General features: G+C 48.9%; 1 protein-coding gene across 8 annotated transcripts in view; it reads left to right on the top strand.

Moving 5' to 3' along the window:
* PNCK (pregnancy up-regulated nonubiquitous CaM kinase) overlaps positions 1-27,730 on the top strand; it is a 486,583-nt gene that overhangs the window by 176,505 nt on the left and 282,348 nt on the right. For 3 of the 8 annotated variants that reach the window (XM_085629799.1, XM_085629804.1, XM_085629802.1), the window contains one exon: positions 18,540-20,117. In XM_085629799.1, the coding sequence (XP_085485925.1) occupies positions 20,041-20,117 (77 nt within the window). In that variant the 5' untranslated portion in view covers positions 18,540-20,040. The remainder of the gene's footprint in view (positions 1-18,539; positions 20,118-27,730) is intronic. The other 5 variants (XM_085629806.1, XM_085629801.1, XM_085629807.1 and 2 more) reach the window with 5 other exon arrangements.

Here is a 27,730-nt window from a genome sequence, read left to right on the forward strand (position 1 = left end):
TAAAGACTCCTGGGGTTTGGCTTAGGGAACCCCAATTGTGCTCTTGTAGAGAGTACCCCTATGTACCAATCAGCCACCAGATCGCCCTGTGTCCAGCGGGGAACAAAGAGGATGGCCAATGGGTAGGGGCAGGTATACATACCTGTCCCCAGACCACCATGCACCAGAAATGACGCTGCTTGTTGTAGGCCCTGTCCTGTAGGGGCAGGAGGGACGGTGCAGCTGCACAGAGCAGGGAACCGATCATTATGTCTGGGGCAGTGGTCCAGTGGGCTGTGACCTCTGACCTGACGCCTAGCCTGGGTTGTTCACGTCACTGTAAACAAAGATAGCCGCCACTGCAACCGATCCCAGCGCCTCCTGGCTGAAGCTGCCAGGAGGTGTTTACCTGGCGTAGCATCCCACTTGCGAACATCTTCCCTTACAGCGTACACCAGCTTCTAGGAGCTTTGGCAAGAGCAGTGTATACCAGATCGTGAGAAATGCCTTCTTAATCAAACCTCTCTGCGTATGTGTTAATTAGAGCGTATAATGTGTACATCTGGTCTGAGATTGCTTTCTTTCTTGTGCATCTATTCTCTCTCCCGCCAATCTCTCTCTCTATTTTGCTTCCACTCTCCCTTTCTTCTCCTCTGTCTTCCCACTCTCTCTCGTCCACTCTCTCTCCGTCATCCACACTCCCTCTTTACTCTTAGCTTTCTCACTTCCTCCCTCGCTGTTTCTTTCTCTCCCTGTCTCTCTCACTCCTTTTCTTTCTGTACCTTTCGCTCTCTTTCCTTCTCAGTCTCTGTCCTCAGTAACCTCCGCCCCCCCCCCTCCACCCCCGCCTCACTTTCACCTACACTTCCCTCCATCTACAGCACGCATCTCTCCTTTGGCAGGCGCGTCAGGCACAGCCCTGGCACATGAAAGGCCTCGGTGAAGTGAGCAGTCAGTCGCTGACAATGTTTGCAGCAGTGAGTGAAATATTTATCTGAGCGCTGTGCCTGCTCCTGGGAGAGGAGGCGGCTGAAGAGCCGGAGAATAGACAGCGCCCCCTATCCGCCCACCTCCTGTGATCTGTGGCCTCAGACACGGGAGCAAGGAGCTGTCATCCATTCCGAGCTCAGTGTCTCATAACTCACTGGAGATTTCAGTGTGACAAATGGAGGGATGTGACGTCAGCCCATCCCGTCTACCGCCATGCCATGGAATCTAAGGCCTTGTAGACGCAGGCAATAGGGCTGAAAAGGGGACCTGTCTTGGCATTAGCGCCTAGTAGGAGTTGGCGCTAGTGTTTGCGTGCCTTTAGATGCTAGTAAATGTCCACACAGAATGCCAAATTTGGGGGCATATCAACAAGGGCTTTATCTCTACTTTTTTGGCTTTAAAAGCCAAAAAAGGAGAGATAAAACTAGCGCCCTCTCAACAACAGGGTGCTAACATGCAAATTTGCATGTTAGCACCCTTTTACTCTACACTTCCCCTTGCATCTCTAATGAGATGCAAAGGGGGCGTTCCAGAGTAAAATAATAGGAGAAATGTCGCTAAGCGACATTTCTCCTATTATCAAGAATGTCGCTAACCCTGTTAGAGACAAAAAAGCAGTGCTAACCGTGGTGAACGCTGCTTTTTTACGTCTGGTATTTTTCAGACTTAGCCATGATATCCTATGGAAGAAGGATATCATGGCTAAGTTTGTCTGTCCCTATCAACAAGGTAACGTGAGATTATCGCTGGGTTTCCAGCGATAATCTCACGTTAGCCTGTTAGCATGAGGATTTTTATCGCTATTGAGATAAGCGTTGCTAATAGCACGCTATCTCAGCGATAAAAATTCACACTAGCCGGCGATAATTATCCTAGCGCTAAGTGCGCTTAGAGATAATTATCGCCGGTTGTTGTTGATATGCCCCTTAGAGCGTTAGGGCAAGTCAAGTGGGCATAAACACGCGACGCAACATTTTTACCACCAACCTCCCTATGCTGAGCCCAGTTGTAACACGTGCGTGGTAACTGAGTGCCCGAGAAGGTGACCCGCCTCTGCTCGTCTCCAGCTCGGTGTTTGCTCAAAGGTTTTGCTCACCATTGCGCAACCGTCTGGGTTGGTTTGTAATGTGACTTCTGGTTTCACTTCTACTAACCCACAGGGAGGTAGCTTCAAGCATCTTTCATCCATTGTTTGAAGTAGGGGTGGGCGATATATTCCGCTCCGCCGGCAGAATTGGCCGAATTTTGGCCACTCCGCGTTACACTTGTAAAATGGAGTTCCCTCCAAATTCAACCAACCACCCCGTGGCAGAGTTTCTTCTTAAGTGCGGCTCACTAACGGTAAGTTGGCGAGTATAAGCGAGATTTGCCATTCCCTAGCGTGATTTTCAGTCAATAGGAGGACACCCAGAGGGATTTCTCCAAAGCAGGCGGACGCGACCGCTAGCGGTCAGAAAGCTGCCACTCAAGTAGAAAATCTACTCGAACTGCATCAAAATTAATTTGTGAAGCAGCGCCCTCTGGTGCACGTGTGGTGCGGTTCGCACAGAGTTTTCATCACGGAACACGCTCCTGGTGCTAAATCACAGCAGAAGCAGCGCAATGTACCTATTTCCACCCGTTCACAGAATCCTGCGGAATCTTGCAGATTTTTTTTTTAATTCTGCAGAGTGGAACTCCACGGATTCCACCCAGGCATAGTTTAAAGGAGAACTCATTTAACTCCGAAGCCTCAACCTTTTCCCCAGAAAAATGTAGTACTATCTCTACTTCATTCGGGCTTCACCTAAGCAACTCTGCCCATACCCCTGAAGGAGAGGTCTGCGTCACAGAGTCCAGTCCAATGTTCACTGTAAGGCCCAGTGAAACAGCGTTAATAGTCAATGTAACACCGTGAGAATTGGACACAATGTTCAATGTTAGACCCAGTGAAACGCCATTAATACTCAATGCTACACCTTCACAAATGACCCAAGTATTCAATGTGAGACCTTGTGAAATGGACAACACAGTCAGTGTGAGTACTTGAGAAATGACTCCAGGCGAGAGCTTGTGAAATAGCTAAAATACTCAATGTGCCACTTTAGGAATGCACAAAAATCTCAATGTGCCACCTTAGGAAAGGACAAAATACTCAATGTAGCACCTAGGAATGGCCAAAATATTCAATGTGCCACCTTAGGAAAGGCCAAAATACTCAATGTAGCACCTAGGAATGGCCAAAATACTCAATGGGCCACCTTAGGAAAGGCCAAAATACTCAATGTAGCACCTAGGAATGGCCAAAATATTCAATGTGCCACCTTAGGAAAGGCCAAAATACTCAATGTAGCACCTAGGAATGGCCAAAATACTCAATGGGCCACCTTAGGAAAGGCCAAAATACTCAATGTAGCACCTAGGAATGGCTAAAATACTCAATGTGCCACCTTAGGAAAGGCCAAAATACTCAATGTAGCACCTAGGAATGGCCAAAATACTCAATGTGCCACCTTAGGGAAAGGCCAAAATACTCAATGTAGCACATAGGAATGGCCAAAATACTCAATGTGCCACCTTAGGGAAAGGCCAAAATACTCAATGTAGCACCTAGGAATGGCCAAAACACTCAATGTGCCACCTTAGGAAAGGCCAAAATACTCAATGTGAGCCCTTAGGAATGGCCGAAATACTCAACCTGCCACCTTAGGAATGGCTAAAATACTCAATGTGGCACCTTAGGAATGGCCAAAATACTCAATGTGAGCCCTTAGGAATGGCCAAAATACTCAATGTGGCACCTCAGGAATGTCCAAAATACTCAATGTGAGCCCTTGGGAATGGCCAAAATACTCAATGTGGCACCTTAGGAATGGCCAAAATACTCAATGTGGCACCTTAGGAATGGTCAAAATACTCAATGTGAGCCCTTAGGAATGGCCAAAATACTCAATGTGCCACCTTAGGAATGGCCGAAATACTCAATGTGAGCCCTTGGGAGTGGCCAAAATACTCATTGTGAGCCCTTAGGAATGGCCAAAATACTCAATGTGAGCACTTAGGAATGGCCAAAATACTCAGGGCCATATGTAGGTAGCCTCACATTTACCGATTCATAAATACAGAATTTTACCGATTCGGTATTTATGAATCGGTAAATGTGATGTAGGTAATGATTCGGTAAAGTTTACCGAATCGGAAAAATTAGGAAATTATGAATCGGTATTTACCGATTCGGTAATGAGGCATACCTTCCCATTGATTCCTATGGGCCTGGAGGCCCATAGGAATCAATGGGAAGGTATGCCTCATTACCGATTCGGTAAATACCGATTCGGTAATGGGGGAGCATATACAAGGGTGGCAGGGTGTCACATTGACACCCTGTTGCACCCCTGAATCTTGCATGTGTGCACATGTGGCACACATACATGCCCTAAGGGCATGTATGTCTGCCACACGGCACTCGTAAATCAGCAAAATATTGCTTTTTGCAAGGTATTCGTTATTTATCACCAACCTGTATTTGGTGGTAAATAACGAATTTCTATTTCTAATTGTCACTCTTTCAAGTGCTCCCTACATCTGATTTCAGGATTCGGTATTTACCGAATCGGTATTTTACCGATTTCTTAATTTCCGATTCGGTAAATACCGAATCCAGAAATCAGCCCCCTACATAGCAAATGCCTAAATACCGGTCGGTAACGGGATATTTAGCGAATTTCGGCCGTTACCGACCGGTATTTGGCTTCCTACATGAGGCCCTTAATGTGGCACGACCACTGAGCCTTGACTAGGCCTGGTCGCCCCCACGCTCCTCCTGCTTGCTGTTCCTGCCAGCTGACCTTGTTTCACTGCAGGCGACCCAGCCGCCGCTGAGCCGCCCGCCTGCACTCTACTTTCCCGCCGCTGCCTCCCTGCGGCCCCGCCCCCCACCAGCCGATTGGTGCCCCCGCTCCCGCCACCCAGCGGACCCTCCCTCCCGGCTCCCTTCATATGACACCCCCACGCACGAGCAGCGTTCACGCACAGCGGGCGCGCCGATTGTGCGCCAGAGGTGCGCCAAAGGCAAGCCCGTCTGCGCCCGTCCGCGCCTGGACCGCGCCTGGACCGCGCCCAGCGCCAGAACCCCTGGCCCCCGCAGAGGCCAGCCCACCCGCCGGACTTACGCCGCCGCCACACTCAATGCTCTCAACACAGGTCGGATCCCCGGATGCTACCGAGCCACCCCGCGACGCACCCACGGACCCTTCATCTGCCGATCCTGCAACTTCTCCTGCATCCGGACCTGTACCGCACCCGCCAAGCCGAGCACCAGCAGCAACCACCTGAAGTGCATCCTGCTCAACACCCGCTCCATCCACAGACACGCCGTGGAACTCTGGAACCTGCTCGACACCACATCACCAGACGTCGTCTTCCTCACTGAAACTTGGATGAACGCCTCCTCAGCGCCCGACAACGCCATCGCCATCCCGGACGGATACAAGATCACCCGGAGGGACCGCGTCAACCAGACAGGAGGAGGCATCGCCATCGTCCACAAGAACACCATCCGCATCACGACCAGCTCCGACGACTCCCTCACAGCCGCCGAACATCTTCACTTCCAGATACACACCGACCCCAAGACCACACTCGGAGGCACCCTCATCTACAGACCCCCAGGACCTCGCACCCAATTCAGCGAAGACATCGCAGACTTCATCAGCCCGCACGCCCTCTCCTCCGCTGACTACATCCTCCTAGGGGACCTCAACTTCCACCTGGAGAACAACAAGGACAGCAACACCACCACCCTGCTGGACAACCTCGCCAACCTCGGACTCAAGCAACTGGTGAACACCCCCACCCACTACGCCGGACACATGCTTGACCCCGTCTTCTCCTCCAGCAAGGACGTCTCCTTCAGCCACTCCACCGGACTCCACTGGACTGACCACAGCTGCGTCCACTTCAGCTTCAGAAGGACCACGACCCACCACATCTCGCAACAGGCTCCCCGCGGGAGCTGGAACAAGATCACCCCCGACCAGCTCTCCACATACCTGAACCTGAATCCTCCCGCCAGCTCAACGGACCCCAACCAGGCAGCCATCAACCTCACACAGTGGATCACAAACTGCGCTGACGACCTCGCACCCCTGAAAAAAAACCCAGCAGACCCGGCAGAATGAAGGCTTCCTGGTTCAACGACGATCTCATGAACTCCAAGAAGAACTGCCGCACTCTCGAGAAAGCCTGGCGCAAAGACCCGACTACAGACAACATGACCGCCCTCAAGCACGCCACCCGCAAGCACCACCAGCTGATCCACACCACCAAGAAGACTGCATTCAAGGAACGACTAGACAACAACGCACACACAGCAAAGAGCTTTTCAGCATCGTCAAAGAGCTCTCGAACCCCAGCGCCGGAACCAACGACATCACCCCCTCGCAAGAACTCTGTGACTCACTCGCCTCGTTCTTCCACAGCAAGATCACTGACATACACAACAGCTTCGGCACACAGCCCACGCACCCAACCACCGAACCTACGCCCCCCACCACCACCCTCCGTGCCTGGACCCCGGTCAGAACCGAAGACACCACCCACACGATGAACACCATCCACGCCGGATCACCAACCGACCCATGCCCCCACCACGTCTTCAACAAAGCCGCCTCCGTCATCGCACCCCAACTCCCAGACGTCATCAACTGCTCCTTCAACACCGCCACTTTCCCGGAGAGCTGGAAGCATGCCGAACTCAGCGCCCTCCTGAAGAAACCATCAGCAGACCCCGCCGACCTCAAGAACTACCGCCCCATCTCGCTCCTCCCGTTTCCTGCTAAAGTCATCGAGAAGACCGTCAACCAACAGCTTGCCGCCTTCCTCGAGACGAACGGATCCCTTGACCCCTCGCAGTCCGGCTTCCGAGCCAACCACAGCACCGAGACCGCCCTCATCGCAGCCACTGACGACATCCGAGCCCTGCTCGACAATGGGGAAACAGCTGCCCTCATCCTCCTGGACCTCTCCGCAGCGTTCGACACTGTCTGCCACCGCACTCTAGCACAACGCCTCAGCAACATCGGAATCCAAGAGGAGGCTCTGGATTGGATCATCTCGTTCCTCGCCGGAAGAACCCAGAGAGTCCGCCTCCCCCCATTCAGATCCGAGGCCACCGAAGTCATCAGCGGCGTACCACAAGGATCATCACTCAGCCCCACCCTCTTCAACATCTACATGAGCCCCCTCGCAGCCATCGCACGCCAACACAGCCTCAACATCATCTCCTACACCGACGACACTCAGCTGATCCTCTCCCTCACCAACGACCCAGCCACCGCCAGAACCAACCTACACGAAGGGATGAAAGAAGTAGCCGAGTGGATGAAGAACAGCCGTTTGAAACTCAACTCAGACAAGACGGAAGTCCTCATCCTGGGACCATCTTCCTCCGCCTGGGACGACTCCTGGTGGCCCCCTGCCCTGGGCAGCGCACCCAAACCAACGGACCACGCACGCAACCTGGGCTTCATCCTGGACTCCTCCCTCTCGATGACCAGACAAGTCAACGCCGTCTCGTCCTCTTGCTTCAACATCCTACGCATGCTCCAGAGATCTTCCGATGGATCCCCACCGAAACCAGGAAGACGGTCACACAAGCACTCGTCACTAGCCGACTAGACTACAGAAACACCCTCTACACCGGAACCACAGCCAAACTACAGAAGAGACTCCAACGCATCCAGAACGACTCCGCACGACTCATCCTGGACATCCCCCGTCACAGCCACATCTCCGGACACCTGAGAGACCTGCACTGGCTCCCCATCAACAAGAGAATCACGTTCCGACTCCTCACCCACGCACACAAGGCCCTCCACGACCTGGGCCCCAGGTACCTCAACAACCGCCTGACCTTCTACACTCCCACCCGCCAGCTTCGTTCAACCAGCCACGCCCTCGTCGCCGTTCCACGCATCCGAAGAGCCACCATGGGAGGAAGATCCTTCTCCTACCTGGCAGCCAAGACATGGAACTCCCTCCCCATCCACCTTTGTCAGACCCAAGACCACCTCTCCTTCAGGAAGCAACTCAAGACCTGGCTGTTCGAGCAGTAGCAGACCCCCCCCCCACCAACCACCTTGAGACCCTCCGGGTGAGTAGCGCGCTATATAAATTTATTGATTCATTGATTGAGGAATGGCCAAAATACTCAATGGGAGCCCTTAGGAATGGCCAAAATACTCAATGTGGCACCTTAGGAATGGCCAAAATACTCAATGTGGCACCTTAGGAATGGCCAAAATACTCAATGTGGCACCTTAGGAATGGCCAAAATACTCAATGTGGGCCCTTAGGAGTGGCCAAAATACTCAATGTGACACCTTAGGAATGGCCAAAATACTCAGTGTGAGCCCTTATCAATGTGAGCCCTTAGGAATGGTCGAAATACTCAATGTGAGCCCTTAGGAATGGCCAAAATACTCAATGTGGCACCTTAGGAATGGCCAAAATATTCAATGTGAGCCCTTAGGAATGGTCGAAATACTCAATATGAGCCCTTAGGAATGGTCAAAATACTCAATGTTAGCCCTTAGGAGTGGCCAAAATACTCAATGTGGCACCTTAGGAATGGCCAAAGTACTCAATGTGGCACCTTAGGAATGGCCAAAATACTCAATGTGAGCCCTTGGGAATGGTCGAGACAGAGAGCTTCTCTAATCAACTTGAGTTTGCACCAAAATGGTGCGCATACCCGAGGCTGGTGTAACGAGGAAAAATATCTTTATTTCTCCTCGTTTTTCCCCTTTGCATGTGTGCTGTATTCTGCAGCCCACATACAAATGGGAATAACTCTCTGATAGTATTTTTTTTGCTGGACACTATCCCTTCCAGCACAAAATGAATTCAGACCACAACACAGGTACCTTTGCATGATGGTGCTGGGCTGCTACAACTGCACCAGCACACGGAGCAAGTAGGCGTGTGTCATATCTTATGAAATATTGAGCATCTGCTCTTTTCCTTTCACTCCACATAGAGCACCAAGCTCCCTTGCTGCGTTGCATTGCGTGAACGTGCAGTAGATCCGGGCCCCAATGTGAGACCTTGTGAAAGAGCAAAAATACTCAGCGTGAGACCCTGAGAAATAGAAAAAATACTCAATGACAGACCCTGAGAAATGGAAAAAAATACTACATGTGAGAACCAGAGAAACTGACAAAAGACTCCAGTCAGACTATGAGAAATGGACAAAATACTCCAGGCGAGGTCTTTAAAATGGCTCAAATTCTAAAAGGTGAGCCCTTGAGTCAAGAACAGAACACCCCAGGTGAGCGCTTGAGTCAAGAACAGAACCCCCCAGGTGAGAGCTTGAGTCAAGAACAGAACCCCCCAGGTGAGCCCTTGAGTCAAGAACAGAACCCCCCAGGTGAGCGCTTGAGTCAAGAACAGAACCCCCCAGGTGAGCCCTTGAGTCAAGAACAGAACCCCCCAGGTGAGAGCTTGAGCCAAGAACAGAACCCCCCAGGTGAGCCCTTGAGTCAAGAACAGAACACCCCAGGTGAGCCCTTGAGTCAAGAACAGAACACCCCAGGTGAGCCCTTGAGTCAAGAACAGAACCCCCCAGGTGAGCCCTTGAGTCAAGAACAGAACCCCCCAGGTGAGCCCTTGTTCGTCACAGGTGGCATCAAACACCAGGTCCATTGCTTGCTATGGTTTACTTGGAGATTCCCGGCAGCACAATACCTGTTTACATGCTTCAACACAGAGTGCAGACGAGGCCTATTGTCTTTAATATGCTTTTCATAGTCAGGCCGGGTATCTTTGCTGGTATTTGTCCATAATCAACAGTTCGGGGCTATAACCTGTTTGATTAGTTTGTCACCACAGCCAACTCGGTTACTGTGTGCTAAGCAAGGGTTTTCTTACGAGGTAAAAGGTGCAACACAAGCCCTCTTTTACAGCAGAAGCACACAACACAGTCCAATAAACATCTGCACCCAAGATGGGCGAGCCACAGCCCCTCTCTCAGCAGCGCTCAAAGCCCTTGTTCTGTTGATAACAAAAGGTCAGGAGACAGCTGCGCTGTCAGGCCAGACCTACGACGCTTCTGACCTGGATGCCCTGAAGCTTCCAGAGTGTTAGTGGTCGTGCTTTAAGAGTGCAAGAAATTAAACTATTTCCAAGTGTGTTGGCCGCGAACTGCTGCCGGCATTCGCCTGCTTTTTAAGCGCACGCTCTGCATTCACCAACATGCCCCGTTAGTGCGCATGGAAAGCTCCGCGGAGCTCAGATTTCCAGGCGTTTCCTGGGAATTCCACGTGACTGTTCCCACAGACTCCTCTTCGCGCTGTGTCGAGTGCCAATTCGCCTAGAATGTCGCGCGGGGGATGGACCTTCTGTGCAAACTAATTTTTAGGTCTCGGGACCATCCGGTCGGCAGACCGGAAGTCCGGAGATTTAATGACTTGGGAGAAGAGGGGCTTGAACCCGCCCCTCTTCTGCCCTGTTCTCCATTGGCTGGCCTCGTAAATGCTGGCCAGCCATTGGAGAAGAGGTCCCGTCACTCCAATGCTGCCCCATCCTTTTCGGATCGGGGGGCGTGTTTTTTGCGAAAAGTCTCAGGGAGGAGACAACAGCAAAACACGCCCCCCGATCCGAAAAGGGCGCTGCGTTTCCTCGCCTTCAGCACCAGACAGCCGGCCAGTGTGGAGACTGTTCTGGGAGAAGGACACCAATGATGCTACCTCAGATTCAGCTGCTGGGACACCCCGGGAAACTCGCACTCTGCACACAGCACCGGTAACAGAACGTCATGACATCTTGCGAGAAGAAAAAAGAAGTTAGGAACTCGGCAGATTTTAAGGCATGGCCCCTTTATGAAGCACTCGCGGTTACTGCACCCCAGAGAGTCGAGACCCCCAGAGAGCAGCTATAATCACCCCGCGCTCAGTAGTGAGGAGTAGCGCTTACCTCGGCAGGACACGGGACGAGGCGCGACGGTCGCTGTGCGGGGCCAGGGGTAATGCGGCCGGTGACGCCAGCAGGGCCGAAAATGAAGGGAATGTGGTAGGCCGAGATAAGTGACACTTTCGGCCCAGGTTGCCTAGCTCTGGCGGCCCCACCCTCTGCGTAAAGAGCAGCGGGTGAAAGGCCGCCGGAGAGTTTAAACGCGAAGACTGGCAACAGGCCCCACCCTGCCCCCACCCCTGGAAGCCAAAGATGGGGAGACGGCGTCCTACGCAAAGAACCCGGGCCGCAGAGGCTGGGTGCCAACCGAACCTGCCACGAAAGGGAAGCAGGTGATTGACAGCCTGCCGCTTGCCAGAGAGGGACCCGAACATGTCAATTCAATACATTATGTTTTAAAAACCTTAAGCAAACGTTCTCTATCGAAAAATGCCACCACACGCAACATCCGTAATTTCAACAAAGCTCTATGTCATGCATGGCAACAAAAATCCCCTCTGCTTTTTTTTTTTTTTACACAACGAAAGGTTGCACTCTGGGACTTGTAGTGGGGATTTTACTATTTTGTGGTAGGTGCCCTACACACAAATCTCGGCATGCAAAGTCAGAAGTGTCTATAGGTGTTGCGCGTGACACTCTGTCCACTGTGAAAAGGAAGCTGCGCTTTCCCCACCTGCAGTCAAACTCTGCACACTTTTCTTACTTTATACCTCAAACACGCCATATAAACCGTATTCAAAGAGATGGCTGCCAGGGGTACCTTTTCTCCCAGTGCATGTCACCAGAGTCCCACCACAGTTGGCCAATAAAATCTCGCGAACCTGAACACGACTCACCATCGGCTACATAATTCGAAGGTCAGGCATTAAGCAAAAATAGCCCCCAAACTACAAATCTAAATGCTAATGCAACAGGAAGGAAGTTGCACAAGCAAAAGATGCCATGTTTTAAAAAACAGATCAATTACTGAACCGACTCAACGACCATAACCACTAGAAATGAGAACTCCCAAACGATAGCTTTGCATAAAATACCAATAATCTAGAATCCGAGGCAAAAACCCGGCACAAACCCCCGAGAGCTCAGGAAGCGAAATATTAATACAGTATTTCCACGTGTGCAAGGAGGGAGAGGCAACAGAGATCTGACTACGTGTCAGCAGCGACAGGCTTTGTGTTTCCCAACCAGTTCATGTGCCCCAGGGCTCAAAGTGAGAAACCTTTCCAGCACGTCACTAGCAAACGACAGCGGCTTTTCAAGGCATCTTGATAACAGAGCATTACCACAAACACAAGCACACCCACCAACAGTCATGGCAAACAGCACAGGCGTGGTGGCCAGAGCCAGAAGAAAGACCCCGGTGCTGGCTAGGAGAGGCGGGGGATCTTCTAGGTAGGCCGCCTGGTGTGCTTACAGCTCCCTTAACTGACACACAGACCCTATTACAAGAACAAAGGCCCAAGTAGGACTTATTTGCAGGGAAATTTGAGTAGCAAAGAATACACAGTATTAGAAGGGGAAAACAAGCATTAGCAAACCCCGTAGGTCTCGCCTTTGGGATCTATTACTCTTGGCAACACATTTTGCTGACACAGTGCAGCAGCCACAGACATCACAACGGTTCAACTTCTTTCTGGTTGGCAAGAAGAGGAAGAGAGAGAGTATGATGTCATACAAGCTCTAGCTGATGTCATGGAGTTTGGATGCACAGTATAAGCTCATTGTTCAACAAGCATTTACAATGCAACGGTCTCGGCATTGTTAAAGTTAGAGCTATTGGCATTGCTCATGACAATGCCGTTTCTTTAAATGTTTTAAAAACACAAACAAACAAAAATAATGTCATGAGCAATGCCAATAGCTCTAACTTTACCAATGCCGAGACCATTGCATTGTAAATGCTTGTTTTCTTGGTGGGGGGATTTTTAGGTCTCGCCTGAGACAGCGCTTTAGCGCTGTTCTGGCGAGACTTATAGTAAGCACTTTTGGAAGTGCAAACGAGTGCTTTCAGGCCGCCAACTACTGTGCATGTGTGCCGGGCGCGCGCACCATTTGGCAGCCTGAAAGCACTCGTCTTTCACTTTCGCCTGTCACACAGCCGCGCTTTGAAGTGTGGCACGGCCGCTTTGATGTGATCGCGATCACTTTCACACTGTGGCAGCCTGCGTGTACAAAGAGCACTCTAAAAGAAAACAGCATCGTTATATTCTTCATTTACAATTAAACAGTCTAAACATACAATGTACACATTGTGTCAAGACGCTGTAATGTGTGCCTCGTGCGCGTTTTACATAAATTACAACACACTCTTGCACCAACCACAGCATACAAAGAAACGTTTTCAGGTGAAACAGTTCTGGGAAAGAATGTACTCTGTTCTAATGTATGGGCTACCCCTCACACACTTGCAAACGGTTTAGGCTTGCATTTTAGTTGTTCGAAAGAAGTTCCCTTCCAACAAACTGACAAGGAAAACATAGTATGTACACCCATACTGAGTGCTGTTATTTTATGTTACTTAAACGCACATGCGGTTTCTATTAAAAAAAAAAAAAGACAAGGCGGCGCGATTTATTTTAAGACGTGGCATTCCCCAACTGCTATACACACAGCAGCAGACAGGAGGCAAAATAGAGTTGTATTTTGAAAGGGGCAAATTTAAAAGTCACTGCCTGTATTGTCATTCACATTTTACTGTGTGTGTTACTTCCACGTGTACACAAAATCGTTGAACTGACAGCTTTTAGAAATGAAGTTCCCTTCCAACAAACTGACAAGGAAAACATAGTATGTACACCCATACTGAGTGCTGTTATTTGATGTTACTTAAACGCACATGCGGTTTCTATAAAAAAAAAAAAAAGACAAGGCGGCGCGATTTATTTTAAGACGTGGCATTCCCCAACTGCTATACACACAGCAGCAAACAGGAGGCAAAATACAGTTGTATTTTGAAAGGGGCTAATTTAAAAGTCACTGCCTGTATTGTCATCAGGCGCGCAACACCCATTGGACTCACAGGGCTTCAGCCACCCCTCCCCCCCCCCCCCCCCCCCCGTCGTGTGTGGCAGCCCGGGAGGAGACACCTTCCCGGGCAAAAAAGCAGCCGCACCCGAGCACTTCACAGGTCTTTAAAAGACCATTTGCATGTTAATGAGGCCTCGCTGTTGTTTCACCCCTTCTAAGAGCCCCTGCAGCTCCACTCTGCCTATTGCTTAAAGTTCAGCCCCCCCCCGAAATTTTTGCTCAGCCCCCCCCGAAATTTTTGCTCAGCCCCCCCCGAAATCTGGCTCTAGTTGCGCTTCTGATTGTCATTCACATTTTACTGTGTGCGTTACTTCCACGTGTCTACAAAATCGTTGAACTGACAGCTTTTAGAAATGATGAAGTTGCCAGATAGACTTCCTTCCTCTGTGGAGTTGCTGTCACCCCAATAACGTCTTTGCACATCCTCTGATCTAACGTGTATGAATCATTATTTTGAGCAATTATACAGATAGGGCTGTAGTGCCTAGAAGTGTCAGTGAGCTGTATCAGTAATATGCAGAATGTATTGTATATTTAAACCAGAACTGTTTACTCCTTTCATGATGTCATCTCGAGTGGTGCTCCCCCCACCCCCACCCCAGGACAAAAGAACTGCATGTCACTTCCCGTCTTGTCACCAAGAACGTGTGAGGTTTTCGTCACGGAGTGTGATTCGCTCTAGCCCTAAAGCAGCACCCTCTCCCCTCTTAAAGTGAGATGGCTCTTCTGTGGCTGTGAGGAGGGAGACGGGCACACAGTGACTTTATTCAGCGGGAATTCCCTGCAGCCAGAGTGCAATCTACTGTGCCACTGAAGGAAGGGGCGAAGCAAAGGTGGATAGCGGAAGTGTCACAGATGTCAAGCATTTGCAATGCAATAGGTCTCGCAGTTACGAGAGTTACAGCTATTGGCATTGTAAATAACAATGCCTTGTATTTATGTTTTTAAAACAAAAATAAAAGGCATTATTATTTGCTATGTCAATAGCTCAAACAAGCGTAAATGAGAGACCTATTGCATTGCAAATGCTTTTTTTTTTTTTTTTTTTTTGCATGCAGCACAATTACAACACGGGCCCAGATACAGCTAACATATAAGAAGCTTCTAGCAGGCGACTGTGAAGGCCATAAACCCCCCCCCCCCCCCTTTCAGTGCGAACACAAGGGATTGTAAACATCAAGGGGCCTTCATGTGGAGCTCAAAGACCTCATAAATCAGGTGCTTATCTCTGGGAAGCTCATTCCTTAGCTGCCCTCTAAGCAGGGACAGGAAGGCAGGATTACGGTTCCTGCAACAAACAAGCATTTGCAATGCAATAGGTCTCGTATTTACACGAGTTTAAGCTATTGGCATTGTAAATGACAATGCCTTTTATTTAGGTTTTAAAAACAAAAATAAAAGGCATTGTCATTTGCAATGTCAATATCTCAAACTCGCGTAAATGCGAGACCTATTGCATTGCAAATGCTTGTTTTTTTTCCTTTGGAGAAAGTCTGCAGAAGCGTGTGCACTAGTGGTGCAGGCATCCTCGTGAGTAAATGGATTTACTCCTGCCAAGAATCACCGTGTGAATTCCTGGCAGGCGTAAATGGAGTTTTTCCGTAACTTTACGGCAGAATGTTATCTTTCAAGTCACCTCGAAGTGACATGAGCGCCAGAGCCGGGCTCCCTGCTGCTGCCAGACGCATGTGGTGATTTGCATTACCCTGGTGACGTAGTGTGTGGGAAGGGCGTATTTTATGCCTTGTGTACCTTCCGCCTCCCCCTCTGTGAGCAGTAACACCCCCTCCCTGCCCCGAAGAGAGGAGCCAGGCGCGCCTGTATGCTGGCCCCTCGCATCTCTCAAGGATGCAGCAAAGCCTTGCGCCTCCATCCTCGTCGCCATGGCAACCGCGAAGCTCCGCAGTCCGGGTAACTGCGGCAGGGCTCCGAGGCGCTGTCCTGGAGCACGCACCAGCACGTGCCGCGGCTTCCAACCCCCACAACAAACAAGTGCTGGCATCCAGCGCACACTGAGTCAGCCAGGTGGGAAGGAAGAGTGGGTTAACGAACCTGCAGCGGAGCTCTCCGTGAAGATTCGAACTCTCGCTGGGAAGATGCACTCTGGCATCCTTCTAAGACCCATGAAATTAGCAACTCTAAGTTAATTACAGAGCTTAGAAGGTAAAGGTGTGCAACAGAAGCGCTACAAAGCATAGCGGCGCACTATTTTTTATTCCGGCAGGTGATTTCCTGTGCAGGATACTGCCAGTGAAGAAGCGGGCACTGCCCTAGTAACATCCCTCCAAGCTCCGAGGTGGGCAGCAGTGCAACGCCCCGCACCCCAGAGGCAGTGAGCCGAGAACGCACTCAGGTACGAACATCTACTGAACTGTGTCTGCACACAACAGAGGCAGGAGCTGGGACCTGCACAGACCACACACAGACAGGGGGCTTCTCTCCGCAACAAACCATCCCAGCACCAGAGGGTGCTTCAGTGTGTCTGCACACAACAGAGGCAGGGAGCTTCTCTTCTCAACAAACCACCCAGCACTAGGGGCTACTGAGGTGTATCTGCACAGAACGGAGACAGAGAGCTTTTCTCACTAACACACCACCACCCATCACCAGGAGCTACTGCATTGTGTCTGCACACAACCGAGACAGAGAGCTTCTCGAATCAACAAACTACCCCAGCACCAGGGGCTACTGCATTGTGTCTGCACACAACCGAGACAGAGAGCTTCTCGAATCAACAAACTACCCCAGCACCAGGGGCTACTGCATTGTGTCTGCACACAACCGAGACAGAGAGCTTCTCGAATCAACAAACTACCCCAGCACCAGGGGCTACTGTAGTGTGTCTGCACACAACAGAGACAGAGAGCTTCTCTAATCAACAAACTACCCCAGCACCAGGGGCTACTGTAGTGTGTCTGCACACAACCGAGACAGAGAGCTTCTCGAATCAACAAACTACCCCAGCACCAGGGGCTACTGTAGTGTGTCTGCACACAACAGAGACAGAGAGCTTCTCGAATCAACAAACTACCCCAGCACCAGGGGCTACTGTAGTGTGTCTGCACACAACCGAGACAGAGAGCTTCTCTAATCAACAAACTACCCCAGCACCAGGGGCTACTGTAGTGTGTCTGCACACAACCGAGACAGGGAGTTTTTCTCACCAACAAACTACCCAATCACCAAGCTCTACTGCAGTGTGTCTGCACACAACAGAGGCAGGGGCACTCTCTCACTACCACAGCACCCCCAGTAGCAGGGGATACTGCAGTGTGTCTGCACACAACAGAGGCAGGGGCCCTCTCTCATTAACACGCCACCCCCAGTAGCAGGGGATGCTGCAGTGTGTCTGCACACAACAGAGAGCTCTTCTCACTAACAGGGCAGACCCCAATAGTATCTTAATGTGATGCCTTTGCTGTGAAGCTGGAGACCCTGCAGGGGTGAGTGAATAGTGGGCAGAGTAGGGGCAGATCGGTTGGGTTGGTCCCTGTGCTCTGTCTCTCTCTAGGAGCCCACCCCCCCAGCTCTGACGTGTGATGAGTCTGGATCTGTGGTCGAAGTGGGGGGGATCAGAGGAGCACGACCTGCCCATACTTTTTTAATTTATGAGAAACCTTCCCCTACTTTTTGTGAAAAGACAAGGCCCTGGGATGGTTCATTCAGACAGTTTAAATTCTTCAGCTGAAGTGTAAGGCAGGGAGTCTCCTGCGCTGTGAAACCGACGACGGGCAGACAGCTAAACAAGCCCTCTTTGCAGGGTGCCTACGTGCCTGAAGGAATGCAAATAAATGTCACTGGTCAATCTACAAATGTAAAGGGGCTTGAGAGCCGGTACCGGCTCTAAGTGACGGATGCACTTTAAGCTTTGTGAAGACAAAGATGTGTTCTTTCTGACTGGAAGTGCAAGGAAGTGCTTGCTTTTAAGGAGCATATATATATTTAAAAAAATGCATTACATGCAGTGTGGGTATTGCTAATATCTACATTTTGGAAGCACCATTTCATCTTAAACCTTTTTGCGCATTTTCTAGCAGTCTATCTTAAAGTGTGTGTAAAGAAAGTCTAGAATAATGACTTACATGTTCACAGCGCTTTCTGTCACAGACCGTGACCTCGCAGCGCTACAAACACAGAGGTCACTCTTTTCCACTGCACCAACCAACATTGAACTCAGGTGCTCTCTGGTTACACCCAGACCTCTGCAGTGGATTCATGTTTAGAGGTTTCATAATGCACTAGGGTGCATTTACCCCTGATTAACTGAACTTTTGAAATGTATTTCTCACTTAAGCTGTGAGCTATTTTATATGTAGTCGCCTGAAGGTGAAAGATAAAAAAAGACAGAATTTATTGTTGTTTTTAACCACACCTTTGATCCCCCCACGCTCAGTAACCCCGCCCCTTTGCATGCAGCATAACAGTTCCCATGCTTTATTTAATGCACTTCCACCACTGGTCTGGATAGATTCCTCCCCCAGCACTGGGCCCCCACCCCTGGGGCTATGAAGAATGTGTCCAAGAGGCCACTTCCTGCAGGAGCCTGGGAGCCCAAGCTAATCTGTGCTCTCTCCTCCCCTCTTCTCTCTTTACAGCCCGCTGGTGGGACAGGACCACCGCCCCTGAGCCCAGGCCCGTGCCAACCGCACCTCGAGAATCCCCCTGACCAGCCACTGCTGTACCACGAGGACGCCTGACCACTCTCGGCTCTAAAACAAGGAGCCCTGACCAGTCTCTGCTGTAACACGAGGACCCCGAAGACCCCTGACGAGCCTCTGCTATACCACCAGGTCACCTGACCAGACTCTGCTGTAACACGAGGACTCCTTACAAGCCTCTGCTGTACCACCAGCACACCTGACCAGACTCTGCTGTAACACGAGGACTCCTTACAAGCCTCTGCTGTACCACCAGCACACCTGACCAGACTCTGCTGTAACACGAGGACTCCTTACAAGCCTCTGCTGTACCACCAGCACACCTGACCAGACTCTGCTGTAACACGAGGACTCCTTACAAGCCTCTGCTGTACCACCAGGTCACCTGACCAGACTCTGCTGTACCACCAGCACACCTGACCAGACTCTGCTGTAACACGAGGACTCCTTACAAGCCTCTGCTGTACCACCAGGTCACCTGACCAGACTCTGCTGTACCACCAGCACACCTGACCAGACTCTGCTGTAACACGAGGACTCCTTACAAGCCTCTGCTGTACCACCAGCACACCTGACCAGACTCTGCTGTAACACGAGGACTCCTTACAAGCCTCTGCTGTACCACCAGGTCACCTGACCAGACTCTGCTGTACCACCAGCACACCTGACCAGACTCTGCTGTAACACGAGGACTCCTTACAAGCCTCTGCTGTACCACCAGGACCCCTGGCCAGACTCTGCTGTACCACAAGGACTCCTTACAAGCCTCTGCTGTACCACCAGGTCACCTGACGAGCCTCTGCTGTACCACCAGGACCCCTGGCCAGACTCTGCTGTAACACGAGGACTCCTTACAAGCCTCTGCTGTACCACCAGGTCACCTGACCAGACTCTGCTGTACCACCAGCACACCTGACCAGACTCTGCTGTAACACGAGGACTCCTTACAAGCCTCTGTGGTACCACCAGCACACCTGACCAGACTCTGCTGTAACACGAGGACTCCTTACAAGCCTCTGCTGTACCACCAGCACACCTGACCAGACTCTGCTGTAACACGAGGACTCCTTACAAGCCTCTGCTGTACCACCAGGTCACCTGACCAGACTCTGCTGTACCACCAGCACACCTGACCAGACTCTGCTGTAACACGAGGACTCCTTACAAGCCTCTGCTGTACCACCAGGACCCCTGGCCAGACTCTGCTGTACCACAAGGACTCCTTACAAGCCTCTGCTGTACCACCAGGTCACCTGACGAGCCTCTGCTATACCACCAGGTCACCTGACCAGACTCTGCTGTATCACAAGGACTCCTTACAAGCCTCTGCTGTACCACCAGGACCCCTTGACCAGCACCACAAGGACTCACGAGCTCCACTGATCCACCTCTACTGCTCACAGGACCCCAGGGAAGCCCCCCACCTCCAAATTCCACCATGCCTCTTGGGAAGAACTGGAAGAAGAGGATAGAGGACATCTCTTCTGTGTATCACATCAAGGAGAAACTGGGCGCGTGAGTACCACTTCCGCTGAAATACCGCTTCTGCGCTAGTACCGCTTCCATGCGAATACAACTACTGCACTAGTACCACTTCCATGCAAATACAACTACTGCACTAGTACCACTTCCATGCAAATACCACTTCTGCGCTACTACCACTTCCATGCGAATACCGCTTCTACACTAGTACCACTTCCATGCGAATACAACTACTGCACTAATACCACTTCCATGCAAATACCACTTCTGCACTAGTACCACTTCCATGCAAATACCACTTCTGCGCTAGTACCGCTTCCATGTGAATACAACTACTGCACTAGTACCACTTCCATGCAAATACCACTTCTGCACTAGCACCACTTCCATGCGAATACAACTACTGCACTAGTACCACTTCCATGCAAATACCACTTCTGCACTAGTACCACTTCCATGCGAATACAACTACTGCACTAGTACCACTTCCATGCAAATACCACTTCTGCACTAGTACCACTTCCATGCGAATACAACTACTGCACTAATACCACTTCCATGCAAGTACCGCTTCTGCACTAGTACCACTTCCATGCAAATACCACTTCTGCGCTAGTACCACTTCCATGTGAATACAACTACTGCACTAGTACCACTTCCATGCAAATACCACTTCTGCACTAGCACCACTTCCATGCGAATACAACTACTGCACTAGTACCACTTCCATGCAAATACCACTTCTGCACTAGTACCACTTCCATGCGAATACAACTACTGCACTAGTACCACTTCCATGCAAATACCACTTCTGCACTAGTACCACTTCCATGCGAATACAACTACTGCACTAGTACCACTTCCATGCGAATACAACTACTGCACTAGTACCACTTCCATGCAAATACCACTTCTGCGTTAGTACCACTTCCATGCGAATACAACTACTGCACTAGTACCACTTCCATGCAAATACTACTTCTGCACTAGTACTACTTCCATGCGAATACAACTACTGCACTAGTACCACTTCCATGCAAATACCACTTCTGCACGAGTACCACTTCCATGCGAATACAACTACTGCACTAGTACCACTTCCATGCAAATACCACTTCTGCACTAGTACCACTTCCATGCGAATACAACTACTGCACTAGTACCACTTCCATGCAAATACCACTTCTGCACTAGTACCACTTCCATGCGAATACAACTTCTGCACTAGTACCACTTCCATACGAATACAACTACTGCACTAGTACCACTTCCATGTGAATACAACTACTGCACTAGTACCACTTCCATGTGAATACAGCTTCTGTACTAGTGCCACTTCCATGCGAATACCGCTTCTGCACTAGTACCACTTCCATGCGAATACAACTACTGCACTAGTACCACTTCCATGCAAATACCGCTTCTGCACTAGTACCACTTCCATGCTAATACAACTAATGCACTAGTACCACTTCCATGTGAATTCCACTTGCTCACTAGTTCCGCTTCCACACAAATGCTATCTCTGCACTAGTACCATTTCCATGCAAATTACACTTGTTCAATAGTACCACTTCCATGTGAATACCGCTTCTGCACTAGTGCCACTTCCATGCAAGTACCGCTTCTGCACTAGTACCACTTCCATGCTAATACAACTAATGCACTAGTACCACTTCCATGTGAATACAACTACTGCACTAGTACCACTTCCATGCAAATACCACTTCTGCACTAGTACCACTTCCATGCGAATACAACTACTGCACTAGTACCATTTCCATGTGAATACAGCTTTTGTACTAGTACCACTTCCATGCAAATACCACTTCTGCACTAGTACCACTTCCATGCGAATACAACTACTGCACTAGTACACTTCCATGTGAATACAGCTTCTGCATTAGTACCACTTCCATGCAAATACTGCTTCTGCACTAGTACCACTTACATGCTAATACAACTACTGCACTAGTACCACTTCAATGCGAATACAACTACTACACTAGTACCACTTCCATGCGAATGCAACTACTACACTAGTACCACTTCCATGTGAATACAACTACTGCACTAGTACCACTTCCATGTGAATACAACTAATGCACTAGTACCACTTCCTTGAGAATACTGCTTCTGCACTAGTACCACTTCCATGCGAATACACCTACTGCACTAGTACCACTTCCATGTGAATACCGCTTCTACACTAGTACCACTTCCATGCGAATACAACTACTGCACTAGTACCATTTCCATGCGAATACAGCTTCTGGACTAGTACCACTTCCATGCAAATACCGCTTCTGCACTAGTACCACTTCCATGCTAATACAACTACTGCACTAGTACCACTTCCATGTGAATACCGCTTCTGCACTAGTACCACTTCCATGCAAATACCCCTTCTGCGCTAGTACCATTTCCATGCAAATACAACTACTGCACTAGTACCACTTCCATGCAAATACCCCTTCTGCGCTAGTACCACTTCCATGCAAATACAACTACTGCACTAGTACCACTTCCATGCAAATACCACTTCTGCACTAGTACCACTTCCATGCGAATACAACTACTGCATTAGTACCACTTCCATGCAAATACCACTTCTGCACTAGTACCACTTCCATGCGAATACAACTACTGCACTAGTACCACTTCCATGCAAATACCACTTCTGTGCTAGTACCACTTCCATGCGAATACAACTACTGCACTAGTACCACTTCCATGCAAATACCACTTCTGCACTAGTACTCCTTCCATGCGAATACAACTACTACACTAGAACCACTTCCATGTGAATACAACTACTGCACTAGTTCCGCTTCCACACAAATGCTATCTCTGCACTAGTACCATTTCCATGCAAATTACACTTGTTCAATAGTACCACTTCCATGTGAATACCGCTTCTGCACTAGTACCACTTCCATGCAAATACTGCTTCTGCACTAGTACCACTTCCATGTGAATTTCACTTGCTCACTAGTTCCGCATCCACACAAATGCTATCTCTGCACTAGTACCATTTCCATGCAAGTACCGCTTCTGCACTAGTAACACTTCCATGCTAATACAACTACTGCACTAATACCACTTCCATGTGAATACCGCTTCTGCACTAGTACCACTTCCATGTGAATACCGCTTCTGCACTAGTGCCACTTCCATGAGAATACCACTTGTACACTAGTACCACTTCCATGTGAAAACAGCTTCTGCACTAGTACCACTTCCATGCGAATACAGCTTCTGCAGTAGTACTGCTTCCATGCGAATACAACTACTGCACTAGTACCACTTTCATGCGAATACAACTATTACACTAGTACTACTTCCATGGGAATACAACTACTGCACTAGTACCACTTCAATGCAAATACAACTACTACACTAGTACCACTTCCATGCGAATACAACTACTACACTAGTACCACTTCCATGTGAATACAACTACTGCACTAGTACCACTTCCATGTGAATACAACTACTGCACTAGTACCACTTCCTTGTGAATACTGCTTCTGCACTAGTACCACTTCCATGCGAATACACCTACTGCACTAGTACCACTTCCATGTGAATACCGCTTTTACACTAGTACCACTTCCATGCGAATACAACTACTGCACTAGTACCACTTCCATGCAAATACCACTTCTGCACTAGTACCACTTCCATGCGAATACAACTACTGCACTAGTACCACTTCCATGCAAATACCACTTCTGCACTAGTACCACTTCCATGCGAATACAACTACTGCACTAGTACCACTTCCATGCGAATACAACTACTGCACTAGTACCACTTCCATGCAAATACCACTTCTGCACTAGTACTACTTCCATGCGAATACAACTACTGCACTAGTACCACTTCCATGCAAATACCACTTCTGCACTAGTACCACTTCCATGCTAATACAACTACTGCACTAGTACCACTTCCATGCAAATACCACTTCTGCACTAGTACCACTTCCATGCGAATACAACTACTACACTAGTACCACTTCCATGCAAATACCACTTCTGCGCTAGTACCACTTCCATGTGAATACAACTACTGCACTAGTACCACTTCCATGCAAATACCACTTCTGCACTAGTACCACTTCCATGCGAATACAACTACTGCACTAGTACCACTTCCATGCAAATACAACTACTGCACTAGTACCACTTCCATGCAAATACCACTTCTGTGCTAGTACCACTTCCATGCGAATACAACTACTGCACTAGTACCACTTCCATGCAAATACCACTTCTGCACTAGTACTCCTTCCATGCGAATACAACTACTACACTAGAACCACTTCCATGTGAATACAACTACTGCACTAGTTCCGCTTCCACACAAATGCTATCTCTGCACTAGTACCATTTCCATGCAAATTACACTTGTTCAATAGTACCACTTCCATGTGAATACCGCTTCTGCACTAGTACCACTTCCATGCAAATACTGCTTCTGCACTAGTACCACTTCCATGTGAATTTCACTTGCTCACTAGTTCCGCATCCACACAAATGCTATCTCTGCACTAGTACCATTTCCATGCAAGTACCGCTTCTGCACTAGTAACACTTCCATGCTAATACAACTACTGCACTAATACCACTTCCATGTGAATACCGCTTCTGCACTAGTACCACTTCCATGTGAATACCGCTTCTGCACTAGTGCCACTTCCATGAGAATACCACTTGTACACTAGTACCACTTCCATGTGAAAACAGCTTCTGCACTAGTACCACTTCCATGCGAATACAGCTTCTGCAGTAGTACTGCTTCCATGCGAATACAACTACTGCACTAGTACCACTTTCATGCGAATACAACTATTACACTAGTACTATTTCCATGGGAATACAACTACTGCACTAGTACCACTTCAATGCAAATACAACTACTACACTAGTACCACTTCCATGCGAATACAACTACTACACTAGTACCACTTCCATGTGAATACAACTACTGCACTAGTACCACTTCCATGTGAAAACAACTACTGCACTAGTACCACTTCCTTGTGAATACTGCTTCTGCACTAGTACCACTTCCATGCGAATACACCTACTGCACTAGTACCACTTCCATGTGAATACCGCTTTTACACTAGTACCACTTCCATGCGAATACAACTACTGCACTAGTACCACTTCCATGCAAATACCACTTCTGCACTAGTACCACTTCCATGCGAATACAACTACTGCACTAGTACCACTTCCATGCAAATACCACTTCTGCACTAGTACCACTTCCATGCGAATACAACTACTGCACTAGTACCACTTCCATGCGAATACAACTACTGCACTAGTACCACTTCCATGCAAATACCACTTCTGCACTAGTACTACTTCCATGTGAATACAACTACTGCACTAGTACCACTTCCATGCAAATACCACTTCTGCACTAGTACCACTTCCATGCTAATACAACTACTGCACTAGTACCACTTCCATGCAAATACCACTTCTGCACTAGTACCACTTCCATGCGAATACAACTACTACACTAGTACCACTTCCATGCAAATACCACTTCTGCGCTAGTACCACTTCCATGTGAATACAACTACTGCACTAGTACCACTTCCATGCAAATACCACTTCTGCACTAGTACCACTTCCATGCGAATACAACTACTGCACTAGTACCACTTCCATGCAAATACCACTTCTGCACTAGTACCACTTCCATGCGAATACAACTACTGCACTATTACCACTTCCATGCGAATACAACTACTGCACTAGTACCACTTCCATGCAAATACCACTTCTGCGCTAGTACCACTTCCATGCGAATACAACTACTGCACTAGTACCACTTCCATGCAAATACCACTTCTGCACTAGTACTACTTCCATGCGAATACAACTACTGCACTAGTACCACTTCCATGCAAATACCACTTCTGCACGAGTACCACTTCCATGCGAATACAACTACTGCACTAGTACCACTTCCATGCAAATACCACTTCTGCACTAGTACCACTTCCATGCGAATGCAACTACTGCACTAGTACCACTTCCATGCAAATACCACTTCTGCACTAGTACCACTTCCATGCGAATACAACTTCTGCACTAGTACCACTTCCATACGAATACAACTACTGCACTAGTACCACTTCCATGTGAATACAACTACTGCACTAGTACCACTTCCATGTGAATACAGCTTCTGTACTAGTACCACTTCCATGGGAATAGCGCTTCTGCACTAGTACCACTTCCATGCGAATACAACTACTGCACTAGTACCACTTCCATGCAAATACCGCTTCTGCACTAGTACCACTTCCATGCTAATACAACTAATGCACTAGTACCACTTCCATGTGAATTCCACTTGCTCACTAGTTCCGCTTCCACACAAATGCTATCTCTGCACTAGTACCATTTCCATGCAAATTACACTTGTTCAATAGTACCACTTCCATGTGAATACCGCTTCTGCACTAGTGCCACTTCCATGCAAGTACCGCTTCTGCACTAGTACCACTTCCATGCTAATACAACTAATGCACTAGTACCACTTCCATGTGAATACAACTACTGCACTAGTACCACTTCCATGCAAATACCACTTCTGCACTAGTACCACTTCCATGCGAATACAACTACTGCACTAGTACCATTTCCATGTGAATACAGCTTTTGTACTAGTACCACTTCCATGCAAATACCACTTCTGCACTAGTACCACTTCCATGCGAATACAACTACTGCACTAGTACACTTCCATATGAATACAGCTTCTGCATTAGTACCACTTCCATGCAAATACTGCTTCTGCACTAGTACCACTTCCATGCTAATACAACTACTGCACTAGTACCACTTCAATGCGAATACAACTACTACACTAGTACCACTTCCATGCGAATGCAACTACTACACTAGTACCACTTCCATGTGAATACAACTACTGCACTAGTACCACTTCCATGTGAATACAACTAATGCACTAGTACCACTTCCTTGAGAATACTGCTTCTGCACTAGTACCACTTCCATGCGAATACACCTACTGCACTAGTACCACTTCCATGTGAATACCGCTTCTACACTAGTACCACTTCCATGCGAATACAACTACTGCACTAGTACCATTTCCATGCGAATACAGCTTCTGGACTAGTACCACTTCCATGCAAATACCGCTTCTGCATTGGTACCACTTCCATGCTAATACAACTACTGCACTAGTACCACTTCCATGTGAATACCACTTCTGCACTAGTACCACTTCCATGCAAATACCCCTTCTGCGCTAGTACCACTTCCATGCAAATACAACTACTGCACTAGTACCACTTCCATGCAAATACCCCTTCTGCGCTAGTACCACTTCCATGCAAATACAACTACTGCACTAGTACCACTTCCATGCAAATACCACTTCTGCACTAGTACCACTTCCATGCGAATACAACTACTGCATTAGTACCACTTCCATGCAAATACCACTTCTGCACTAGTACCACTTCCATGCGAATACAACTACTGCACTAGTACCACTTCCATGCAAATACCACTTCTGTGCTAGTACCATTTCCATGCGAATACAACTACTGCACTAGTACCACTTCCATGCAAATACCACTTCTG

The sequence above is a fragment of the Triturus cristatus genome, chromosome 10 (genome assembly GCF_964204655.1).
Source record: "Triturus cristatus chromosome 10, aTriCri1.1, whole genome shotgun sequence".
In the NCBI taxonomy this organism is placed as follows: Eukaryota; Metazoa; Chordata; class Amphibia; order Caudata; family Salamandridae; genus Triturus; species Triturus cristatus.